The 26,259-nt window shown below is 40.0% G+C and overlaps 1 protein-coding gene across 3 annotated transcripts in view; it reads left to right on the plus strand.

The window, feature by feature from the left end:
• The first annotated feature begins 1,293 nt into the window (after positions 1-1,293).
• Positions 1,294-26,259, plus strand: part of LOC115785576 (serine/threonine-protein phosphatase 2B catalytic subunit alpha isoform-like) — a 31,042-nt gene continuing 6,076 nt past the window's right edge. For all 3 annotated transcript variants that reach the window (XR_004020373.1, XM_030737315.1, XM_030737316.1), the window contains exons 1-10: positions 1,294-2,059; positions 9,170-9,367; positions 11,134-11,258; positions 18,501-18,612; positions 20,992-21,137; positions 21,967-22,106; positions 24,055-24,132; positions 24,216-24,310; positions 24,419-24,544; positions 24,734-24,811. Coding sequence is in view for 2 of the 3 variants with exons in the window: in XM_030737315.1 (XP_030593175.1) it covers positions 1,999-2,059; positions 9,170-9,367; positions 11,134-11,258; positions 18,501-18,612; positions 20,992-21,137; positions 21,967-22,106; positions 24,055-24,132; positions 24,216-24,310; positions 24,419-24,544; positions 24,734-24,811 (1,159 nt within the window). In the remaining variant the exon portion in view is untranslated. The remainder of the gene's footprint in view (positions 2,060-9,169; positions 9,368-11,133; positions 11,259-18,500; positions 18,613-20,991; positions 21,138-21,966; positions 22,107-24,054; positions 24,133-24,215; positions 24,311-24,418; positions 24,545-24,733; positions 24,812-26,259) is intronic.

The following is a 26,259-nucleotide window of genomic DNA, read 5'->3' on the forward strand; positions in this document are numbered from 1 at the left end:
GGTCAGGTACAAGGACTGGACTGAAAATGAGTGCAAAAGCAGCCGATGTCCAAAGAAAAACTTTTGAGAGACCTGGAGAACTGTTGCTCAAGACTGCTTTGAGAAATTACAAGAATATCTGGCTCCTTGGAAGCAAACAATAAAGAAATGAGGGGAAGAATGACTACATTCAAGTTTTCTGTTTCCAACCTGCACAGTGACTAATTACTCAGTGGGTTAGCAATCTGATTTAATTATTTTTAAGAAAAATCTTACAATTTCAAATTAAGATTTACATTTAATTTATAAAAAGGTGTGTTCTGAATTTTGCAGAATGGTTCTCCACTACAATATTTGTTTTAATACACTATTACATCATACCTGTGAAACAACAGATATTTTTGAATCCATGCAATGGAAAACCTACGTTGTCTCTCATTGGACCTATAAGTGCACTGAGTTTTATAAGAATGGTGTGCAACTTCTGGATTGCATTTCAAAGCCATTCCTCAATATTTCCTTAGGAAGAACACCAGATCCTTCTGTAGGCAGCAATTCATCTCTAAACGGGGCCTGCTTTGCTAGAATAGCTTCACTTGAGTCATAAAATAATCCTTATTTTTCTTACATGGGAGCAGCACTTCATTTACTGACAACAACAGTTCTCCACACACTCCCTTTAAGCCAGCTTTCTTCTGATTGGTTGCTCCTAACAAACGGTTTGAACAACAGGGAAATAGGGTTGTAACTCAACAACTAGAGCTGCGATTCTAAGATGAGATGACCATATTAGGGTATCCCCTTTCTTTGACATCATACAGAGCCAAGTTAAAAAAACAAAACAAAAAACTGGGCTGTCAGTCTAAAGCCTGAGCTGTTGGTTACTTTTACCTCATTATCTGAGACTTTAACATTGACCATTCTCGATATATATTATCCTATCTTATATATACATTTCCTAAATAAGGCAAATCATTCTTAATTCTCAGTTAAAATCAGTTGTTTCCAAGTTATTTGATCGAACTTCTGCATGAGTTAAGTTGGAATCAATAAAACTCACGAAGCGTTCATTATAGTTAGGAAAATGCCAATGCAAATGTCACTGCTAGAGGGAACATTACCACGTCCGACGTATTAACTGCTTTTTAATAGCTGGATTTGGAGGCAGCCTCTGACTTTCACTCGTTTATAAGTAGCAGCAAAACAAACTACTTTAAAAAAAAAAAAAAAAAAAAAAAAAGGTGGGCTTTTGTTTGTGTTTTTGAACGCACCCCTAAGTCACGTGTTACGTTTCCATAGTCACGTCATATGGGCTCCACCATGTTGTAGGAAACCCGCCGCCGCTCCTCACTCACTGCCAGATTAGAGTTTAATCCGAGGTGGAGGAGGAGAATACTCTGTCAAGACGCTGTCTGCATCTTGGGAGGACTTGCGCTCTTTCTGCGTTCTGAATAACCGCGTTTTGCCCTGCTGCTGTCACTTTTCCTTTCAACCAGCGACCTGCACGCTGAAGATGAAACGCCAGTCTTCCGCTGCCGTCTTCGCCTGGCCGCCGACTTGCCAATACGTTAAGATGTTAGCTGGCTAACTAGCTGAAAAAGAATAACTAAGTCGGATTAGCTGCTAACGGCAGCCTCCTCCTGGCTAACAACCGGGTATTATTTGCCGTACTTGACAACTATTGCATATCAAGCGTTTGCATGCGTTTGTGCTTTTTACATTTCTACCATAGTGTCAAAACTCCTACTTTGTGCTTTAGTTATTCGTTAACGTTAATGTTTCTGCACGCTAGCTACGTTATTAGCTAGTCAAACCACAATAACAGCTGGACCTCTTTCGTTCGCTAATCTTTGCTGTTCGTGAGAGAGGGCGAACACAGAAGTAGTGGTGCCTCTGACCCTCCAGCGGAAAGTCAAGACGGAGGTGACGGTCGGACTTGGGTGCTAGCTGGTCTCAAGGCTAGCGGGGCTGAGAAGTGTTCGAGATTTAAACCCCAGCACATTAGCGTCCAGTGGAAACATGTCAGGAAAGGATAAAGATAAACCGGAGAAACAGTCCACAACGGAACGGCTCATAAAAGGTGAGAGTCTCATTCAGTAGCGCATCATACACGATTTGACTGAAAGCTAAAGCTTCGTACAGACAACCACCTGTAGCTTTTGGAGAAACTTTGAACATACTCGTTACATGTCAGATTTTCATTTTAATTGTCACCTGGTCGCAGAGTTCACACTATACTATCGTGATATATCTAGAAAATGTATGTAGAAGTTTGTTTATTATGTGTTGTCTTTTTGGCGTACGATTATATGCTATAATGTGCACATTAATGACACACTATCAGTTCATGGCTTTTAAATGTCACGGTTAATATCAGTAAAACCTTCTCGTCAATACGTGTGTTTACCAGTGTGTACTATTGCAGTCTCACAAGCCTTGCGGTTTTACCAGGGGGATGCTCAGATATCTGTGGATGAGCCTGAATCAGGTCAAGAATATGATTTCATAAAGGTACTATTTCCATACTTGCCCACTGCTATCTATGCAGTTGACCACAGCATAGCAGAAATCAAAGCTGGGATGTCGTCCTTTCCAGTCACCTTGATATTTCAATTGAATGAAATCTAAAATCATGAGGCCTTCTCATGGGAATACCCTGAGGTCTGCTCAGGTTACGAGCAAAGCTTGGTGAGATGGATTCCCCTTCACTGAGCTCGTCCAGGGTCATTGGACAGACGGGACACCATTTGTTGTCTTCCCTGGGTGGGTGAGGCATAGCCAAATCTGAGGTAGCTCCCCAAAGAGAGTGCAAGAGAGAGAGAACCTTACCCCACTCCTGCAAGCACCACTGCCACCTCTACTTCTTAATGTCAAAGCAGCCTGCATCTTTGTCTATCTGACTGCAAGGGCACTAGTAGCATGTCCTGCCAGGGGACTGGAATGCTGAAGTGTGAGCCAGGAGGGAGAGGGTGAGTTAATTGTGGAAAGAATCTCCCCGATGATGTTCCCAACATGGCCAGCCACATGTTGGAGAGAGAGACAGGGAAGGAGAAGGAGAGCAGTCAAGTGACAGTGAAGAGAGAGGAGCACTGTAGATTGAAGAGAGGCTCAGGATCTTATTAATTAGTACAGATTGTAAATGAAAAAATATAACTGTGGGTTTGGGTCTCCAGTGTAACTTGTGGCTGTAAGATGGCTTAACTGATAGACCTGCTAAGACTAATGCTCCTCTGATTGTGTAAGTCAGCAGTTAAGCTCATTCACTGCCTTTGACCTGGTAGCGCAATCATTCGGTTATTAAACCTGATGGTTTTTCCCTCAGGCTGAGTGGGGTCTTACAGGCGAGTGATGTCACAAGTCTTCAATGAAGGCAGGATTTGGCTCAGCTACAGTCTTGCTTGCTTCATGTCATTTTTGAGGCATATCAGATTGCTGTGTGTTAAATCTGACTGTCTGAAATAAAATCAAAGACAGGCCACAGGGCAGTGGATGCAGCTACCACCCCACTTGATCGACTGATGGAGATGGGAAATTAAAAACCCCAGGCTGTGGCTATTTAGCTCGTGAAGGGTAATGCATTCACTGATAATTAGAGCAATCTGAAGTGGACTTGACAATTCATGCAGCTACAGTGCGCTCCATTCATCTCTACCCAGCCGCATCTTTGTAATTCAATCCTCCTCCATTGTGTGGATTTTGAAACAATACCGAACATATTCGAGACGCCGGCTCATATCACTGTCCAAAACATTATCCTCAGTGGGCAGGATGGCAGATAGTCGTGTCTTTGTTTCTTGAGTCGTTTGTTGTCCTGCCAGGCCGTGGGTGTTGATGCAGTGCAGCAGTGACCCACTGTGTGTGTGTGCAGTTTTGAAGAGTTCATCAAACATTAATGCTAATTAGGCCAGGCAGTCTCTAATAAGAAGCCACTCTCAGGGCGGTGGCAGCTTAATGTTATATTATTAGCTTATTTTTAACAAAACATTTTTCTTCACTGGATAAATGAGTGGCTTGCTTCACTCTTTTCCTCTCACTGCACAGTGGAGTGTGTGTGAGTGGAGTGATGCTGTTTATTGGCAGCCAGACATTCATTTGTATCTGTGTTTGAACAGACAGCTCCAGTCTTGATTGTACAGTCCCCAAATTTATATTACTGCTATTATTATTGTTGCTGGAGGACAGCGGGCTCTTTCCTGTTGCGTTGCATGGCATGTTCACTTCACTGGTACTGAGAAAAGTTATTGTCCAGCGTGGGGGGGGCTGCCTCCAGGCAAATGCTTGTAAATTTGGTTGGCGCTGCCATTGCCCGAAATGTTTCACGGTCTGGTTATCTCACACACATGATGCACCCCACTCTCCGTCTTCATGACTTTTTTTTTTTTTTTAAACAGTGCCTGCTTTATCCGTACAGGAACCTTCTTCCAATGTGACAAAGCTTTTAAGTAAACAGCCCCTGAATCTGGAAGCCCTTGCTAATAGAGGCTTTACCTAATCTGTTCTTAAGGCTCGTACCTCAGCTTACAGCTCTCTTTGCGGCCGTGCCTCGTAGGCCTGGGAGCACTTACTGTTTATTTATACCACACAGGCCAATGCATGACAACTTGTCCTCAGCACAGGCTAGTCAAGTCAGAGCTTTTCCACTGCAGGCCAGGCTATAGTCTGTCGCCTAACTAACATCTTGTGACTTATTCACTTGCTTTATTGCACCAGCAATAAAAACATGTCACTTATTTCCTTTAGGGGGGAAAAAGCAGTCAGTAGCTCTACCACTAAACTCTTGGTCTAGACTATGGCATGAGCCTGAGTGACAAATACATTTGGCAACCCTAGGCACCACATCACTGATTAGTAAAAGCACCCACGCTTAAGTCTGATTCCCTTTTTTTTTTTTTTTTTAACACTGCACTTTGATTTACTTTTGTGTGGGTGTGACAGTATTGTCTGAATGCCTGTTTCTCTTTTCTGCATTTATTGCCACGGGCACCGCACATGTTGATGGTGTCCGTGAGCTGATATCGGTGTTTGGTTCTCATTTGATGGTTCTGGATGGATTTAAAAGACATCAGGAATCCAGGATGAAATCGTCAGCAGGATCCCAGATCGGCTCATCTCTTTCTCACCAGTGGAAAGGCAGCATACTAGCTTTACACCATTTATTTAATTGGTGGCATAATGCATTTGTGTTTGCTTGGTCTGTTGGGCGTACCAGCTATAATCCGTTTTACCTCTCAGACCCAGGCAGTGAGAGCTTGGATCTCACTCTATTATTGTTTTGAACAAGTGCAGATTAGTCGCCAGCTATCTGCTCCTGCAGCTTTATGAACTGATGATGCCAGTGTTGGAGCACTAATCTGCACAGTAAACACTGTTTTAAAGCAGTTACACAATTTTGATATAATTGCCTTCATTATAGTCTCTTGTTAGAGAACTAGATTAACTATTGCTTTCCTGATTACAAGCTAAATTAAGAGGCATTACTTTTCTATGCACAGTAAGCTAATGCCATAACTGCACTGCTGTCACACTGCTGGTTTCTCTGTGATATATTTTCCAGGTTTACTTGTTACCCGCTTAATTGTGTTTTGATCATGATGCTTTCAGGTCTCAGCCTCAAAAGCACTGACCTTTAGTGATGACGGGAAAAGGATTGTGTAGGTGGTGTGGCGCAGCTTATGGAGGGAGGGATGGAGGGAGTTAAGTGAGGTGCAGGGCTTCTTGTTTTCTGTCTTGCACATCGCTCACACATAATCATCATGTAGATGTATGCATCCCTCCTCCGGTGCCAATAACTTCATCTTGGCTCATGCGAGGAAAATGTCACCTCATGATTTCAACTTAAGTAAATGCAGGCTTAGATCCACAGCTTTTTTTTTTTTTTTTCAGCTTATTTATTTTTTTCATGTTTCTTCTGGGGTAATGTTTCCTTATATATTACTGGTACTTTTAAATTAACATCTTGATCCAAGGTGGATGGCTGGCCACCTTACAGTCTGCTTCTGTTAATGGTCTCTTCCTTTTCAAAGGGAGGTTTTCCTCTTGCTGTCACCAAGTGCTACTCAGGGTGGAATTGTTGAATTTGTCTCTATAATATTGCAATGTCTGGAACTTTCTAGCAAAATTGCCATTACAATATAGCAATAAAATTGAGTAATTGATAAGTCAAATTGTTCTGGAATATTTTTGATAATCTACAAATATTCACTAATAACAGGCAACAGGAAGGGAGGAGTACAACTACCAGTTTGAATAGACTGTATATTGTGCATATACAGTATATATTGATCAGGCATAACATTATGAACTCTGACAGGTGAAGTGAATAACACTGGTTATTGCTTCATCAAAGCACCTGTTAGTGGGTGGTATATATTAGGGAGCAAGTGAACATTTTGTCCTCAAAGTTGATGTGTTAGAAGCAGGAAAAATGGGCAACCATAAGGACTTGAGCAAGTTTGTCAAGGGCCAAATTGTAATGGCTAGACGACTGGGTCAGAGCATCTCCAAAACTGTGGGGTGTTCCTGGTCTGCAGTGGTCAGTATCTATCGAAAGTGGACCAAGGAAGGAACAGTGGTGAACCAGCGACAGGGTCATGGGAGGCCAAAGCTCACTGATGCACGTGGGGAGCAAAGGCTGGCCCCGGGGGTGGCTGTAGGTCATGTACTAATTGGAAGGTTGGTAGTTCTGGCTGCCCTGGTCTGCATGCCATCCAAATATCCTTGGGCAAGATACTGAACTTCAAGTTGCTCTTCGATGTGTTCACCCGAGTGTGAATGTTAGATAGAAAGCACTTAGGTGTCGGAAAAAGTGCTTGTATGAATGTGTGTGAATGGCTGAATGATGCATGTTGTCTAGAGCACTTTGAGTGCTCAAGTAGAGCAGAAAAGCCCTATATGAGAACCAGTCCATTTGCCATTTACGTACCACCTACTTAAGCATTGTTGCAGACCATGTATACCCTTTCATGGAATCTGTATTCCCTGATGGCTGTGGCCTCTTTCAGCAGGATAATGCACCCTGCCACAAAGCAACAGTGTTTCAGCAATGGTTTGAGCACAGCGAGTTTGTGTTGACTTAGCCTCCAAATTCGCCAGATCTCAATCCAATCGAGCACCTGTGGGATGTGCTGGACAAAAAAGTTGGATCTATGTAGGTCCCACCTCGCAACTTACAGGACTTAAAGGATCTATTGCTCACATCTTGGTTCAGATACCACAGCACACCTTCAGGTGTCTAGTGGAGTCCATGCCTTAATGAGTCAGGGCTGTTTTGGCAGTAAAACGGGGAACAAAACAATATTTTTGTTTAGTGGTCATAATGTTATGGGTGATCGGTGTATGTTTATATGCAGATTTTTAAGAACTTACCAAGAAGTCCTATAATTTTGTACACTTTTCTCAAGCTCTATTTTTTTTCCCCCCTGTCAGTATATAAAACAGAAGTTAAATGGTAGACCTTTGGCTGCCCACAAATGGTGACAATCAGCTTGTCCTCAGTTTGTGATGATTTGTTGCATCAGGAGAATCCACAGTTTGTGGGGGAATCTCAGCTGTTTCATATTGGACTGTGCCTTTCCATAGACTGTGTATGTGTTTGTGTCAAATGAAAACTTTGCTTTGCATTTGGCACAATTACATACACAGTCTATAGAAAGGCATATTAGTTCTCCAGTTTCACAGATTGGTTCATACCCTGAAATTTGGGCCACAGTTTTACATCATACCGCAGTTTTTCTTTAGAGGAGATGGAAAAAGGGGAAAACATTTTTGCCATAGGCCTGAAAATTTGGATCATGAACAAGAAAATGAAAGTGGTTATTCTGATGTATTTCCAGTTCAGTTGTTACTTGGACGATCTTTAAATATTACAGCATATTTCACACTTGTCCCACCCTTAATGCTAGTTAGCATTCATTGTCAGTGCAAACATTCTACAGATGCACTTCAACTTAGGGATACACTGAACTGTGAAATTCTGAGCTGATACAGATGTTTAGAATAAAAATTGGAAGAAGACAGTCCGCACACCAGAGTGCTCCTGTGAGAAAATGTACTTTTTGTAATAAATTATCTCACAGGAGTGCTCTGGTGTGTGGACTGTCTTCTTCTTCTTGTAACTATCTTTGTTTCTGCACCCATTTAACGATTTTTTTTTTTCCCCGGCCATGGGAAAAAGGCTTCATTCTAAGAAATGAATGTACCCGATATATTGATGCATCTCTACTTAATTTATTCATCTCATGAATGTATTGACATTCAAGTTCAGCAAGCTGATTGGCATGCTAGATGAGACTAATTGGTGTAAAAGGTCCTGCTTTCCAACACAAATATCTACTTAATGGACAAAGAAGTATTACTTTGAACCTTATTACTGCCAGTCTTTCTATATTTTGCTGGCATTGGATGTGTAAAGAAGTAATATGTTGCCAGTAAGTTAGTTGCTTTAGATAGCTGCAGTCTATACTTAGGGGCTTGATTTTGATTTATTTGATGGTTTAAAAAAAACAGCTTTTTAACCATAGAACACTAACGGTGGGTGATTTATTTTATTTTATTTATTTTTGGCCTTGGTGAGAGTGTTACAAAATGCACATTAGTTTTTTTTTGTTAAATAGCATTTTTATCAATATACAGTGATTTTGTGATCCTTGATACATTGTATGACAGTCATCAGCGGAAATAATGAGAGCGAGAGAGAGACTTCACTATTTAATTTACATTCACTTTACCCTCAGTCATTTGGTAAGCTCCACCATGACAGGATGAGAGGTCACGAAGTAGTAACTGGTGAGACAAATTGTTAGGGCAGTCTGTCTTAATGAAAATATCAAAGCACCGGGTTAACAATAATTGTATAGCAGGAGGAAACACCACAATACATGGCGATGTTGATATTTTGTCCCACCCCTAATATGGAATGGTTTTCTTGTATAATTGAGGATTTGTTGATGTTCATTGATGAGAGACACTGACATTATCTTGGAAAGCTAAACACACCAAATATAATAAGACAAATAATGAACATCATCATACTTGTGTTTTTAAAATTTTTATGAGTCATGAATCCAGGAAGAAGTTTGAATTTTGACACAGATTGTCGCGCTCCCCTTCAGCTGCCATGTAGCTGCCAACCAAAGCTCAAATCTGATTATCGTAATGATTTTTTTATTATTTTGTTTTTGGTAATCAACAGCTGTGCCATACCCTCCACAACATAAGCTGACTATGAAAGAGCTATATGAAGATGGCAAGCCCAATGCTGAGCTGCTCCGCAACCACCTCGTCAAAGAGGGCCGGGTGGAAGAAGACGTGGCTCTGAAGATTATCAATGATGGGGCCAACATCCTCCGTCAAGAGAAGTGCATGCTGGAAGTGGAGGCACCTATTACAGGTGAGATGGAAGATATTAAGAGCTTAAGGAGGACTCTGTCATATATTTGAGTTTGAAAATTGTTGTTTTTTTTTTTTTTTTTTTCTTTTCAGATAAATGTTTCTAGGGCAATCTAACAAAGAGGCAGATTACCCTTGAGCTGGAGGTCCAGCATTCAGACTCTTGATAATATTGCCCGCTGGCCTTCTGTAACTAACACTGAACTTTGACATACAGTAAACGGGGCGATTCAACAGAAAATCTGTGTCAAGCAGGTTAATGCAGGTGGATGTAGAATATGTTTTAAACAAGTGATGCAGCACCTGCTTCAGCACTGCAGGGCTGTTTATAGTATATGACTGACTGTATGCGCTCACACTTTCACCAGATCAAAGGCCCTTACAGGCTGTCTGAGTCAACTCAGTCATATCAGGCTTTGAAACGTATCTGCTTCTTCTCAGCTGACCTTTGCATACCCTCAGTTAAGCACACCAATATTCAGCACCCTATGGAAGCAAAATGCTAAAGCTAAAACGTGTGGGATAACATTTGTGATAAAGATGCCTGTGCATGTTTATGTGATTAACATAGCCCGTATAGTTTGTATAGCTAAGAAGTGCTAGGTAAAGAGATAATCGTTGTATAATTACACATGAAGTATTTGCACAAAATATTTGCTGTGCTTCTGTTCTCATTGACTACTACTAGAATGAAAGACACACATGATCTCGGAAAATAAAAACTGGGTGCAGGACTAAAAAACAACTGTAGAAAAACTGGAGTCTGCACACAAGAAATGGCTTCTGAACAACTTGAATGTAGATCACCACATGTGACATTTACCAGTCCATTGGTAACCTTAGTTTCAGTGTCCATGAGTATCTGCATGCTTTTGAAGTTGTGACCACACAGACTACACCGGGCATGGCCAGTTTCATTCACAATGTGCATGCGTGATCTTGCAATGGTCCTGTGTAACTATGTGTAAGTGTAACTCTTCTGGTTTATATGCAAAAATAATTATCACTCTTAACTGTTCACTATCACGGCAATTAGCAAGCTAATTAGCAGTAGCTTGCTAATGTTAACCCCCCCCACGCACATGCGTGCTACACGTACTGTGCTGAAATGACCTTTCCCAGAGGGATAGGTAGAATTCATCTAAATGAGCGCCTTCTCCCTATGATGAAATATTTCTATGGAAGGCATGTCTTCCAGGATTAAAGTGTTCCCAAATCAGAGTTTCTGTCAGAAAAGTTGTTAAGCGTGGTGGGTGCAATTGCATAACAGTGGCAGGCTGCCAGAAGTCCAGTGTACTGGTGAAAAACCTGCGTAAGCCATGAGGAGTCACTAAATGGTTTGAAGAGTGTGAAAATCATGTGGATCGTATGCTCTGGCTCCAAATCAACATCAAAACACCAAATGAGGAAAACATGTTTGGCAGAGTGCTTTTGGTAGACTTCCAGAAACATGGTGAATCAATGCCAAAGAGCATTAAGGTAGTTCTGGTGGAGGTTGGTGGGGTACTTGCATGAATTTTAGTAGGTCCAACTCAGTAAGGTTGCTGCACAACTACTTTGACAGGTTGACATATTTAGGTGCCATCCCACTGGTGTAAAGAAGTACGTTTCTGATATGGACCTGTAATAGAGACACAGTACGACCCTCACGAGATCAGATCTTTTCCTCCTCTTGGTTATTTATAAGCATGACCTATTTGAGAAACAGTAATAACTGTAATAACATGTAACTGAGAAATTAAGAGCAGTGTGTTTTGTCTTTGACAGTATGTGGAGATGTACATGGGCAATTCTTTGACCTTATGAAGTTGTTTGAAGTCGGGGGTTCACCGAGTAACACACGCTATCTTTTCCTTGGGGACTATGTAGATCGAGGATACTTCAGTATTGAGGTGAGTAATTGTATTATTATATTTGAGTCATTTTTAATTCTTTTACCAGTAAATAAAGCATTTTTTTCTTTTGTAAAGGAACATTTTTCACCCTGTTGTCAGTAAAGACTTTTTTCATTATACAAAAATGATTTTGTTCATAGATGATGCTTTGAAATTCACTGCAGCTGTAAGTGGGCTTTGAGTGCATCAATGGTAAAAGCTTATTTAACCCATAGTTGTTTTTTTTCTCTTTAAAATTTGTAATTGAAACTGTCACCTTTTTTTGTTTTTGATTACATTTCCATAACATAAAAAAAATGCTTCTTTTAAATTTTGCATATATATGTAATAGAAATCTAAGGATTAAGAAGTAATTTACAATAAATAAATAAAAAATATAGTTTGAAATTGTCAGTAAATGTTTAAAATTAAAGATGTAAACAGACTTAAGTGTGGGAGTCGGAAAGGTTTTTCCTCATTTTCTGACCCATTTCTCACCTGAATGCATCTCATATCTTGACAGCATTGAGCAGAGTTAAATTGGAGCGATGGCTGTCGGATGGCAAACAGAAAGTTGTTAATGGAGAATGAGCCTTTATCTCAGGCTCATGTCATCATCAGGTTTTCATTTTCAGATTTCAAACTGGGCCGTGAAAATCTTAAGAGTGGGAATAAGTATGTTCAGCAAGGAATATTAGACTCCCAATCTTTTCTGAAAAAGAATTGGATTGTGACAAAATGCTAACATATTAAATCAAACTATCACTATTATTCATTGAACAATATGATATGTTTTGGTATATTCCTTTAGCTTTTTTGTAATTATATGCCATATGTAGCAAAGCTGTCCTTATTTCTAATTTGGATACAGGTCATAATGCCAGAAAGGAAACAAATCTTTTTTATACATATTTTGTTGGCTTTTTATACTGCTACTTGTACTCTAGTGTGTTACATTTGAGTAAGACCACTTACTGCAAGTCAGATTGAAAGGCTGGAGTTAATGTAATGAAAAGCATTTGGATAGGAGCGTGTTTCAGTCTCACGTTGATTCAGATGGTTGCCTACGGTGAGAATGGCTACTAAAATGTAAGTACCACTGCAGTGATGTGTAGGGAACCACACTGTAGTGCTCCTTGACCAAATGGGTTTTTGTGCCTTAACTTTATTTCAGTGACACCTCCAAAGGGCACACTTTACACATGCTGATTAACTGTTAAAAATAAGACAGAGGAGTGGAGCAGAAAGCTGCAGTCTGACTGCAGTTCTCTTATGGAGATCTCTGGCTGGAGGGCTATGGCTTTCAAAGTTTGTGTTTGGACATTGGCTGCTTTTTCACTCCTTTTGAGTCTTAACTTAACACTGACTATTCAAGCATAACAAAGGCACCTAACTCAAGGGATGAGCCAGTGTTGTACTTGCACATAACAGATAACTTGGCAAAAAATAAATTTAATCGTGTGGTTTTTTTTTTTGTTTTTTTTTTAAGTCATATTGTTACTAACAGCCTGTCATAAAACCTCATAATTTGTTCCTATTTTTTTTTGTTGCCTACATGAAAAATCCCAACAATAACAGTTTAAGAGGCATTTTTGCACCAACAAGGTGATTTCCAAAGAGCTTTTAGCCCAAAACCTGGCAAATCTCAGCATTGTCCACATCTGAGGAAACTGGCCACATGGTCCTTAAGTCGATTCATTTGCTGTTCATCAAAGCCTCATCAGAAATGGTCTCAGTGGAAGGGTGGCTGTCAAGAAACCATTTTTAAGGAAGAAAAACAGGGAGAAAAGGCTGAGCTATGCCAAGTTACACAAGAACTGGCAACAGGTCTTATGGTGCATAAATCCAAATGTGTAATTTCTGATTCAAGTCATCATCTGTGGTACAACAGTGAATGTCTACTGCCATCTGTAAAACATGGTGGAGTCTGTTGTGGTTTCAGCCAGTGGTGTTGGGGATCTTGTCAAAATTGATGGCAACAGCTTCTTTTTTCAGCGTGACAGCGATCCCAAACACACTGCCAATGCAGTAAAAGCATACCTGGACAGAAAAAATACACAGTGGAACACTATCAGTCATGGACTGGCCTCAACATTACTGAAGCGATGTGGGATCATCTTGACAGAGGATGGAGCAAAAGGCACCTAACATTCAAAGAAGAGCTTTGAATGTCCTTCAAGAAGAAGACTGCTTAAAGAAATTAGAAGAAAGCTGCCTCAGAGAGTTCAGGCTGTGTTGAAGAATAAAGGTGGTCACACCAAATATTGACTTTCATGCTTGTTAAAATTGTATTACTGTTTTTCCATGTATGTTTGCACATATTTCAATAAAACACTGCACCTATATGTGTTTTCCAAGCAAAATATAAGGAAATGAGTGTGGCTCAAGACTTTTGCACAGTATTGTATGTCAGAACTCGTATGACAAAAACTAGGGAAAAATTGGGCCAGATGGCAGTGAAATAGAGTTGAGATCCAGAGTTGTTAAAAAAAAATTTGGATACCTTGTGGGAGGAAGTGTGAATTTCAAGCTTTACTGTTACTTATTCAGACTCACAATGAGTTACTCTATTAACAATGTGTTCCTTGTAGCACACATTTCAAATTGTTCCTGTAAGTACTTCAAAGTTCTTAATCTGATTTAAGCACTCTGTGGAGCATGAGACCTTGTAGTGCAAGTAAAGGATTGATGTTTTAAATGTAAATTTCATTTTGACAGTTCAGGTGTTGAGTTGGAAAGTCCAGTTTACAGGGTGCTATCTTTAGTCACAGACCTGCATATGCTGACACAAAGGATTTGTTCATCAGGATTTTGGAGGCCACCTGGGGCTGCAGTCTGACTGAAGAAGCCTCTGGCTAAGGTTCCTCCTCCTTCCTGGCTGCGTATATACTTAACTTAAAGAAAATAGTAACTGAAAATGTTACATTAAATAACTTAAAATAAAAGTGACTGTTTGGTCCCAAAACTGGGCTTATCAGCCTGCACTGCACCTTTGGAAAACTGTACATTGTGATTCTACTAGTTGTGGAGTTCTCTTTTAACTGCCAGATTAGGTGGATACTTGTGGCATAGTACTTTTTTTTTTATGCAGCCCTGATTAATTTACTGAAGTATTTTGAATATTTGTGGGAAAAAGCAGAAAATGAAAGCTATGTAAGAGTCAGCTGGGGAGTAGGCTAACATTTGGCCCTGGGCTATTCACTGAGGTGAGTAAAATGTCACAGATGAAAAGAGGGCAGTGAAGCAGTGAGGGGAATGAAAGGCTCCTGATGATGAAGGTAGATTTGTTTTTACTGCAGACCCCTGCCTTTTTTTCCCTCACACATTTCTCTAAAAAAGTGACACACCTTTTTAATAAGCAAATTTGTTTTGGTCACAGTTCTTGTAGCTCTAAAGCTACCGTGGCTGGCTGGGTCACAGTAGTGTACATGCTGTCACAACTAATTGATAAAATTAAAAATGCTGCTGAGAGGAACCAATCTTTTGACCTGGGAATAGCCTGTCAGGATAGTGTGTGTTCTTTCTTCCTTCCTTTTTTTTTTTTTTAAAAAGAAGTCCCAGACACTGGATTAGCTTTGGAACACACGCACACATAATCATCCCAGGTCATCTGATGTGATCCCAGGCACACAACACACCTTCTGTTTACAAGTGAAGGCCAATCAGAAGAAAGTTGGGTTAGAGGCAGAGAGTGAGCGATGAAGAACTAATGCGATTCATCAAGGTCCAAGATAAGATAAACCCAAATTATTTTGGGAATCATGCAAAGCTACTCTTATTTTTATTTTTATTCTTCCTATTTATATGTGTGTGTATATATGGTTGCAGGTACAAAATACATTTCACTGTGCATTGTACTGTGTATAACTGCGCATGTGACAAGTAAACACTATCTTAATCTTAATCTTAGAAAAATTAAAAAATAGAAATGCATAGACAGTATGAAAGGTGGATTTAGCTGCTGTGACCCCACCCATTGTTTTTGGGCTCCACATTTTTAAGTCTCAGTGTGTACATATCAGCTAACTGGGACAAAGTAACAAATAAAGTACTGTAATTTCATTCACCAAAATTGAGGCACAAACTTCTTGGATCATCTGTACCACACAGCAGGTCACAATATCAGTCAGATAATCCCTTAAAATGCTCCAGAGGGCTCCGGCAGCACACATACAATGAAGAGGTCCACTTCAGTTATTAGAGGTAATCAAGGTGAAGCCTGGCAAACATTGATCGGTTTCAGCTGACTGTGTCAGGACATCCGTCAATCAGTGGCTGCACCTCCTCGCTCCAGTGTTGAGGTGGATGAGTTATTGGCTGCTGTTGGCTTTATTTTTCAACTCCAGACATTGCCTCTGAAACTTGCAGCTTCACATATGTTAAGTTTTCTTGGTTGGTCTAGAGCTCAAAGCTTTATAAAAAAATTTTTATAAATATAAAGTATAAATAAATGAATCATTTAAGTGATTTTTTTTTTTTTTTTTTTTTTTTTTTTTTTACAAAAATGTAACAAACGAGTTTTAGCTTCTAAAATGTGATGAATTTTTCTGTAATTTGCGATTATAAGGTTGTTATTATTATTATTATTATTAGGCAGGTGGCACTCTGAGAATTTAGGCCTAAAATGAGTGATTAATAGATCTGTGGAGAAACTAATAGGTAGATTCTTGCAGTAATGAAAATGATCAGTGTTTGGCAGCCAGTGATTGGTTAAGATAGTGCCCACGATCATGCAGAATTGACTATATGAAATGTGTCACTGTTGTTACACATCAGAGGAAGCAGCTGTATATCACCACAAAACAATCCAAAACTGTAAAAGCTATAGGTTTGAAGCCATTTGATGTCACTAGCAGGGCTGAAAATTCTCTCTTTTTTCGGCCACTTCAGTAGTGCATAAGACAGATATAGGAAAATGGATATCAGGATGTGGTTACCTAGGTAACGTAAAGAGTCACTGCAGCCTCTTGAAGCAGTGTGTTACCACTGCAGGCCAGCAATTCACCAAAGTCTAAATTCAGTGTATGTGCACAACCTGTTTAATTCCATGTACTTCTTTATCCACCTATTGAATTCTCTTTGATCCAAGCAAGTGTCTCTTTGGACAAACCATCCAAGCCCCAGCCCCTCCCCTACATAAACCAGGCACAGGCTGAAGAGTGTGTGTGAGTTTGAGGTGAAGGTAGCCAGTGTTCATGTCTGCCACACAAAGCTCCATGCCACTTCCTTTGTCTTCCTTCCCCTGTTCCTTGTGTGGCTGGCTAAAAGATCGCAGAGGGCTCTCATTAAAACTCATGTCAGCTTCAAGCCACTCAGAGCCGTGTCCTTTCCTCCGCCTCCGCACATAAGAGAGTGCAAGTCACACCGAAAGCCCCCTCAACACATTTACCTGCACTTCACAGTTTGATATTCCTCTCAGTGATCGGTGTGTGTATAAGATGAGATAGCCCCCCCCCCCCCCCCCCCCCCCCCCCCCCCGAAATGACCACCTTATTTCAACACTGCGTGAAAACACACCCGCTGGCTCTGGTTACCTTGGCATCTTGTTCCATTGACTTAATAGCGGGCCTTGGTTTGTGCATGTTAAAAAAGCAGGTTGAGAGTGTCAAGTGGCAGCTATTGAACACTGCCTGAACTGAAGAGAATGCAAGTTCATTTGGATTGTAAATGCTGGTCTGGTCTTTTTAAATGGGAGCCAATAATGTAGTCACAGGAAACACATCCTATTGGTTCTAATATTTGGTTAGGGAAGGAAAAACAAATCCACACGTGGCGTATAATAGTTAATCGTGTGTCTGGATCTTGTTGTGGGAGAGTGCTGGTAGATTTTTTACATTTAAGAACTTAACAGACAAGTTGGTGCAGACTGACTCAGATTGATTGCAATGTGTTGGCAATCAGTCTGTTTATACATTGTGCAGTAGTTAGTTGAAAACCATTGCCAATCTGTCTGAGAGTCGGTCAGTTCCAGTTAGACTGACTGTTTGCAGACAGGTTGTCTCACACTTGGCAACATGTGCAATTGCCTTGCAATCAAACGTGGTTTCCCAAAGATTGAGATTGCACCTGCATAGACTGAGTAATTATTCAGGCTAAAACTCTGAACATCTGCTGTTTCTAGCATTTGTAATATGAGCACGCTTCACTGAATATTATTGTTCTCTAGAAAGGGGTTACATTTACATACATTCATGATTGTCCCAGGAAAGGAGGCTCACGCATCCTTATGTGAATTAAAAATAATTTTTAAGTGTGCAAGTATTTTATTTGCAGTGTACTTTGTTGGAAAAAATAATGAGCTGCTCCTTCAATGAGTCATCCTGGGTCCACCTGGAGTCCAACTCCTCTGTCTTAGACTGCAGCTGCCTTGTTCTGTTGTGTAATCTGGGTGAGCTTGGCCTAACACATGAGCCACCTCTCTCCAACTACCTGCTGCTTCTGCTTAGTTACCCTGCAGCTTGCAGAAGATCGTACCTGAGCATATTCCCTCCGGGTACTCTGGCCTCCTCCCACAGCACAAACACATGCATGTTAGGTTAATCTGTGATTCTAAATTGGTCACATGTGTGAATGTGAGTCCGAATGTTTTTTTGGGTTTTTTTTTTTACTCTGTGTTAATGCTATGATAGATCTGTCCAGGGTGTACCCTGCCTCTCAGCCTGTGTCAGCTGGGATAGCTTTCAGCCTCCCACCCCCTCACAATTGGATATGTGATTAAGGCTGGGTGGCCAGCCAAAGTAAAGTCTGTGTGTGGGAAATACTGGTAACTTCTCCTCCACATCTCCAGTGCCTCTAAAATATGAAAATGTTAATAGTAACAAAGGTCAGAATAACAGTCTTGTACATTTAGTGCATTTTTGTGTTGGAAAGCAAGGCTTTTTGTTACCATTGAGAGGGTCACCCGGCGTGCCAATCAGCTTCTTCAAACCAAAAATGTCAATATATTCAAGAGACAAATAGATGAAATGCATATGTAGAATTTTTGCAGAGACAGTGTACTTAATTAGCATGAGGGTGTATGTGTGTTCATACTTTTTATATAGTGTGAAATTAAACCAAAAATCAATTCCAGGTGTCTTTCATAGTAAAGTTCATACCTTTACATCTTTCAGAGAGTAACTTTTTCCCCTTGAGCAGCACTTGGTGACAGTGGTGAGGGAAGCCTGTGTGTGGGAAACACTGAATATATTTGAATATAATTATCAGTACATGTCTGACTTTTCCTACATTTTTTTTCTCTCTTGCCATCCCTCCTCTCAGTGCGTTCTCTACCTCTGGTCACTCAAGATCAACCACCCCACCACACTCTTCCTCCTGCGTGGGAACCACGAGTGCCGACATCTCACCGAGTATTTCACCTTCAAACAGGAATGTAAGTATGGTGCTTTTCTCAGCCATATGAAGACCCGGCTAATAGGCTCCTATGCTCTCTGCACCACTTCAAATTGACCTGTATCAATCAGGCTTCAGATTTCAGACATAGCTCAGGTGTTATGGTGTAGTCTGGTACTAACAGTGTGAGTGCAGGATTGCTCTCAAGGGAATTTCCTTAGTCCCACTGATAGTTTTTTTTTTTCACTTTCAAGTGCCACAGACACAAATGAGGAATTGAAAAACATATAGTGCAGAGAACTATAGCTGTGTTAAGTCAGGCTTTAGGCAAGAGAAGTGGAGGGTTTTCACTCTGACGGCTGATTTCCCCTTAGTAAAATGACGTGCATCCCATAAGTAGGACATATTTGTCACAAACATGTTGAATTGGGAAGTCCCGTCACAAGATGCAGCAGTTCATCTGAGAGTCTCCAGTGAGGAGCTGAAGCCTTTTTCCTGTTTGTGTTGCCAACGGGGAACTGCTGAAGCATGGAGAGTAGTGAGGCATGCTGTTGATGCTTTTCAGACAGTTACACACACACACACACACACTTGCACATAGATTCACACAGGCATCTGTCACTGATTGAAGTGTGTGTGTGTGTGCGGGGAAAGCAGGTGTGGAGGTATTAGCATGCAAACTCAGAAAGCAGTCAGGACAGAACGCCTTGCCAGCTGCAAATAGATTTCACTCACTACATCTCTGCTTGCATCCACCCACATGCCACTTCATCTGCACACACACACACACACACACACACACACACACACACACACACACACACACACACACACACACACACACACACACACACACACACACACACACCATGCCACCTGTTAGTGCTTCAGGCTGTGGTTGATTGAGTGCAAGATTTACATTTTGCAGTGTATAAATATATACATATTTTTATAATGAAAGCATGTATGTAAGCTAAATATGCTGATAGGTAGGTAGAGGTAGCAAAAGCAACGAACTGTGGTTAGTGCACAACACACTTCAGTGTGAGTTTATTAGGCTTCCTCAGAGGCAAAGTTGCAGACTACTTGCACAAGTCTGCCACCTGTTTCTTTATGGGGTTGGATAATCCCATTCAGAGCGAGAAGAGAGTAAAAAGCTTATTGATTGAAAAGGCTTATTGATTGGTAATCAGTTCTGACACATTTAATCAAAGAGATTAGGGATTGTTATAATAAATGGTTACAGCTGTGGTCACAGCTTTTCTCTTGCCTTTGTCTTGTCACACTATAGGTTCGTAGTAGTAGTAAAATATGGTTTTAGAGCTATAATTTCTCAGTGTTGCCTCACACCAAATGTTTTAACCTATGTTGTTACTGTGTTTTTAAATGGCTACACACGAGTGCACGATTGGTCTATTACTGAAATAAACCTGTGTTAACTTACTGACAAAAGTCCATTTTTTTCCTCACCATTTAATACATAAATATGTTTAATATACTTGAGCAAATGAAATGCATTAAACTTGTTAAAACATGCTTTATTACAATACCAGTTATTTTATTTTTTGGCCTTGGCTATAGTCTCTCTGGTATAATAGACCTTATCCAGATCCTGCTTGCATCAATTCGTTTTATTGTTGAACTAAGAATTGTAATTACATACTGCTGGGAAGTACTGAAGAAAAAGATATGATAATATAAATATATCATCAGCTAAAGAGGTCTCCTGCTTTTTTTTTTTTTTCTCATCATAACATTTTTGGATTAAATTGCATTCCATCTTATCTGTTGTGGTTTACATTAACATGACATGCAGTTTCTGTGAAGAAATGGGTTATGGCGTGGAGTATATGGCTCTTATGAATAACGCCTAACTGCAAAAACTGCATTATATCTCTCATCCCATGAGTATATTTTTTTAAATTGCTATTCCAATTGAGTATTAGGCGGAATTTATTTTATAATGAATAGTCTCATATCAAATTTAAAACTCTGTTCGATTACTAAAACTTACATTTCCACAGGGTAAACCCAAAAAAAGCTTCAGAGACAAAAAACCCCCAAAACTTTCATTTCAGCAACTAAGCTTAAATGTACACACTTGTCTTATGACCTGACAGTAGCGTCAGCTTCTAACTGGCACTCACATTGTACTGTCCTGGCTGCAAATCCTCTGTAAGGCATCAACATCCTCCTGACCTAATCTGACCTCCTCAGTCTTCTTCAAGTGGTGCTGCAGAAACTGTCTGGAAACAATCACCTGTGGCACAGTTGGCAGAGCAGCTGTGCTATTTGCTCATAACACTTCTAACAAACCTTTCTTGATATCACTCTAGTTAGCAAGTTCAACAGACTTTTTACCATTTCTGCTAGGAATTATGAGCTACAGACTGAATCATAATCTGTGTTTTTACTGCAGGTAAAATTAAATACTCTGAACGGGTGTATGACGCCTGTATGGAGGCCTTTGACTGCCTGCCCCTCGCTGCCCTACTCAACCAGCAGTTCCTGTGTGTACACGGTGGACTCTCACCAGAAATCAACTGCCTAGATGACATTAGAAAAGTAAGTGATTTATCACTGGCTTGTGACATTGTGGCAAAATGTCTACGAAGCTCTGCCTGTCAAGTTAATGTAAGACTGTGTTAGCTCTGTTCTATGCAGCCTGTTCAGTGTTGGTAGCTTTAAATCTTAAAATCTTGCGCAAATACATTTAGACTCTGTTTTTCACACTTCCTGACATTTTTATCCAGTAAGTGTTCCCTGCCTGAGACTAGTTAGGATCGATACTTTATGTTATGAATGTAGGATACACTTATTGTGAAATTCTGGGTTGACATCAATGTTAAAAATAACAAAATGGCTGCTAGCTGTTAGTTTGTCAGGGACGCAAAGAAATCATTACAAAAAGCTACCTTTTTAAAATCCTTCAGCTCTTCTTGACAGTATTTTTTTTAGCATTTAGTCAGCTACAAACACAACAACCAGTCAGGCAGAGCATGAATGAGTAAATGACATGTAAAAAATGTTAGAGAAAAGTGTTTCTGTTTTGTTTGTATAATAAGGTTCGGTTTTTAAACGCCTTTATTAGTTGGGCTCTAGTCAGGATGAAAAGGGATAAAATTATTTATATCAATTTTTATTCAGACTTGTTTAACTTGTTAACATGCTGTAGCCTTCCTTAAGCTTCTTAGAATAAAATACGGGATTTTTTGCCCGTATCTGATGGCATAAGTAGTGTAACAGAGGGGGTTATAGGCCTGTTGCTGAAAACGTTTTTTTTTTTCTCTTTCTTTCTCAGTTCCTTGAGAGCCAGTCAGTTCCATTGACTTTGTCATTTTGCCCCAACCATACAGTACCTCTGCTCGTCATGTTTGTGTTTTGTTCTCAACAGTTAGACAGATTTAAAGAGCCTCCAGCATTTGGGCCAATGTGTGACCTGATTTGGGCAGACCCTGGTGAGGACTACGGCAGCGAAAAGACATCAGAGCACTTCAACCACAACTCCGTCAGAGGCTGCTCTTACTTTTTCAGGTATCTGATAAAACTGCTGCTTTTAACGTTACTGCTGCACTCAGACGAGTACTGCTTTTGCAGACCAATGTAATAACAATAATAATGACAAATCAAAAAGAAAATGAGCTGCATCACGCAGGTTCATAGGATGTGGATTCATTGTTTTGTAGGTCAATCAGTTTATTGAGCCACTTTCAAAAATGGCCTTCTCAAAACAGGTTAGAAGATAAAAACAGCATGTTCAAAATAGGGCAACACATTCAGTATGCCTTTACAAAATAGGTCAACAGATTCAAAGAGCTCCTTCACAATATTCTGTGAAAATGGGTCCAGAGATGGTCAAGAGCAAATAAGCATGCTACTGATGAGTACATTTCAATGGCTTGTTTGGAATTCTGTGGGTTAAAAGATACAAAACCCTTATTCAGAATAGGAAATGACAGTCAGGTGTAATAAAATCAGAGAGAGAGAGAACCTGTCGACAATACCCATCACAATCCTTGCTGATAGAAAATGTTGAAAGTCCAGCTGATTTGGATTGCGATAAGCTTGATCAGTTTGTCTGGAGCTGGTTACATCCGCTTTGTGTAAGTTCAGATGTAATCAAGTTACCCAGTAAGTCTGTATTAAGTGAAGATTAATGCATCAGTGAATTAAGAAATTGCACCAGACAAACTAGAGAGATGACAACTTTGGATGGACATATCTCACCTTTCATTTTGTGGTCTCCACAAACACCTCAGCAAATATAAGATGAGCACTTTATTTACCTCATATTTGGGAAACGCTTTGTGGAAGATGCCAACTTGTTTGCATAGACTTGCAAACTACTCGCTAAGATGTAGTCAAACACAAAAAATGTGATGCAAACCAATTGTTATGTGAGAACATGTAATACTTAAGTTAATAGTTGCTTACTTTTGAGCGGACCGTGCTACATGCATTTCCTCACTGCTGCTTTCCTCCTTCAGACATATCTTAAGGTGAAGTGACCTTGTTTAATAGATCACTAGGTGAGATCAAATAGTGTAAGGACTGACTGGTTTATCACATTTTATTTTCAGTTTCATTGGCTTCCAGGGGTTAGAAAAGCAAAATAATTTTGATTAAAACATCTTTTATTTTTGCAATGATGCTCTTAGAGCCCAGATTGGCTCACTGCTTAGTTCAGCTGGAGCCAAGATGAAGGAAGGAGAGGATTTACTCATCAAGATTTACATCAAGAAGACTTGAAAGTAAAACAAGGTTTCTTTTGATAAACCTACTGAATGATTATTTAACAGTTGCCTGCAGCACATTCTCATTTATCTCTGAATCACTGAGGATCTCTCACCTGGTCTTCTTTGAGCAGCACTCACTGGTGTTACTTTTTTTTAATTCTTGTATTTATTTATTTTTGTTTGTTTTATTTAAAGTGCAAGGAAAACCCACTGTGAGAATGTGTCTAATAATTGCGAGGTGGTTGTAGAGTTGATGAGTAAATGTGAAAAATAATTGCGACTATGATTTTGCCTTAGTTGAGTATTCAGTGGTTAAAGATAAGTCTGCCGTATCTAAAGTCTGTTGAAGCTGCAAATGGCAGAAATAGTTCGAGGTTGCTTTGTTTACTTGCCCTACAATTTCCTGAGCTAGTGGATTAGTTGTACTCTATAGTTGTCCTCTGTACTGTAAAGTGTCCTCATCTAACCTGTCTGCTTGTTCTTAAAGCCATGCTCATAAATACATGAGTCCAACTGCTGGATGCTGTGCATCTTTAAGCCCTGAGCTCAAGAGGCCAGAGGGCACAGCATGCTGAAACTAAATGTGGAAGTATTTCCTCAGGCCGACAACAGTCAATTAGTAACTGATCTTAAGAGGCCCCACGCTGCTCCATCTAATGGTTTAAATTTGGAATAGGGTTTGACCCCTCCGCCCCCCCTCCCAGTGGTTTAACAGGTCAGTTTTCTCTCTCTCTCTCTCTCTGCAGTTATTCAGCAGTCTGTGACTTTTTGGTAAATAATAATTTGCTGTCGGTAATAAGAGCCCATGAAGCACAGGATGCAGGGTAAGTGGTATTTTGAAAATGAATTTCCAGCATTTGATGATATGGAACATCTTTAATGAGTCACTTTATTTGTGGCTGCACAGGTATCGGATGTACAGAAAAAGCCAGACCACAGGTTTCCCTTCATTAATCACAATCTTTTCAGCTCCAAATTACCTAGATGTCTACAACAACAAAGGTCTGTCTCGCTTTTTTTTTTTTTGTTAATTGCTCTCATTTTTGTTGCATTTACCAGGCTTCAGTTCTTCAACGTCTCCTCCCATCTCGTTCCCTCTGTCTGTCCTAGCTGCTGTATTAAAATACGAGAACAACGTGATGAACATCCGACAGTTCAACTGCTCCCCACATCCTTACTGGTTGCCCAACTTTATGGATGTCTTCACATGGTCTCTGCCTTTTGTTGGAGAGAAAGGTATGTTTGGTGCTGAGTTAAAAAAATGTGAATTGGAGGCCAAAAATAAATCTTGTATTGAGTTTTCGATGAGTCAACGACTTTGTAGACTATCCAGACTGATCCAAACTGGCACCAAACCAATGTTTGCCTCAAACACTGGTTTGATGCCAGTTTTAAGTTTGAATGTTGCTTCTCTCTCCCCCACAGTGACGGAGATGCTGGTGAATGTCCTCAACATTTGCTCCGACGATGAGCTCATGTCAGAGGGAGATGACCTGTATGAAGGTAATTTAAAATAATAATAATTAGAAAAGAAAAACAATATTTATGAGGAGAGTTGCTGAAGAGCCATGCACTCAAAACCTTCTGATTTGGTTGTTCATTTAGAAATGTTTCTGTCCAATACTTTTCCTATTAAACAGAACCTATGGACCAGTTTAAAAGAAGTTGGGAAAGCTGATTGGTTAGCTTGTGGCCCATTTGGACCAGTGATTGTTTTTAATTAATTAATTAATTAATTTATTAAATATCACCTGTGAAGCAAACTGGCTGGAATGAACCCTCACTGATGTTGGTTTATTAAATATTTTCATATTAAAAATGCCAACAAAAGCCCTTCATGAAACCACCTGCTTGGAGCAGATCTTTTTTAGCCGCCCCATCCTCTGCTGGTTTGTTTTTAACACAGTGAGAATACAACTAAATTAAGAAGAAGCTGGATGCAGACAGGCCGTTTAGTTAGATGCACTCTTTAAATTCGTCACTCTCTTTAGCACCGATCCCTGCAGCGGTGAGTCTAAATGGTGCACAGCGTGATCGAGGCCTTCCTGTCTGCAAACGTCAGTAATATGTTCAATGCTGTGACATGTTGTGTTCATATATTTTCATACTTTGTTTGGTTTACTAGTGATCACGTAGTCATAATGTTCCTGAAATCAAACACTTTGATTTGGTGATGAACACGATGAATTTGTCCTGGATAAGGTTGTTTGTGGGCTTCACTGAGTTCTCAGTGGATTTCGGTTCTCGTTAGTTTAAACAATACAAGAAAACTTAACACTTTCTTTCTGTTCTTCGCACATAACCTGTGAATTGTGGTGAATCGTGAGCTAGTTGAGCTGCTAGTTGCTGCCGTTCTAGACTTTGCCAAGATTTTGGAGAACAATTTAATAAAAACAATCAGGGAACAAAGAAAATAATCATTTTCACACATCAAAAACTATTCACATTTTTTTCAAAAAGTCTGTTTTGCCTTTCTTCAAAATGTAGTTGCTAAGGCAGGGGTAGGATTACCATCTATGATGAGTCAGACCTCACAGGGTTAACAAACTTTTGAACATGTGTATCAGAGCTAAATATATTTTAAAGCTTGTTTTGCTCTAAAAATACATAAATATAATCAGTCTTTTTAGGTCTGATTTAATTGTCAACTTTCATGTCTGGTTCTTCCATTAATGAAAATTTCAGTTTGCTTTTTAAACTGGATGAAGTGATAATGAGTCCTGGCACAAACTTAATTGACATAGAATGCTGGAAGGTGATTTATGTGTAGCACTTAATCATAATTCACCCTCTGTTACACATGGCTGATGTTGATGAGGGAGCTCTGCTCCCCGAAGTACATGTACTCTACTGTGAAACACACCCATGCACAAAGAGGACAAAGACTAGAAGTAGCACAGGATAGAAAGGGCCGTGTGCTTTGTCTTAACTCATTCTATGCACTGTTTCCA

This window comes from Archocentrus centrarchus, chromosome 9, assembly GCF_007364275.1.
Source record: "Archocentrus centrarchus isolate MPI-CPG fArcCen1 chromosome 9, fArcCen1, whole genome shotgun sequence".
Lineage (NCBI taxonomy): Eukaryota > Metazoa > Chordata > Actinopteri > Cichliformes > Cichlidae > Archocentrus > Archocentrus centrarchus.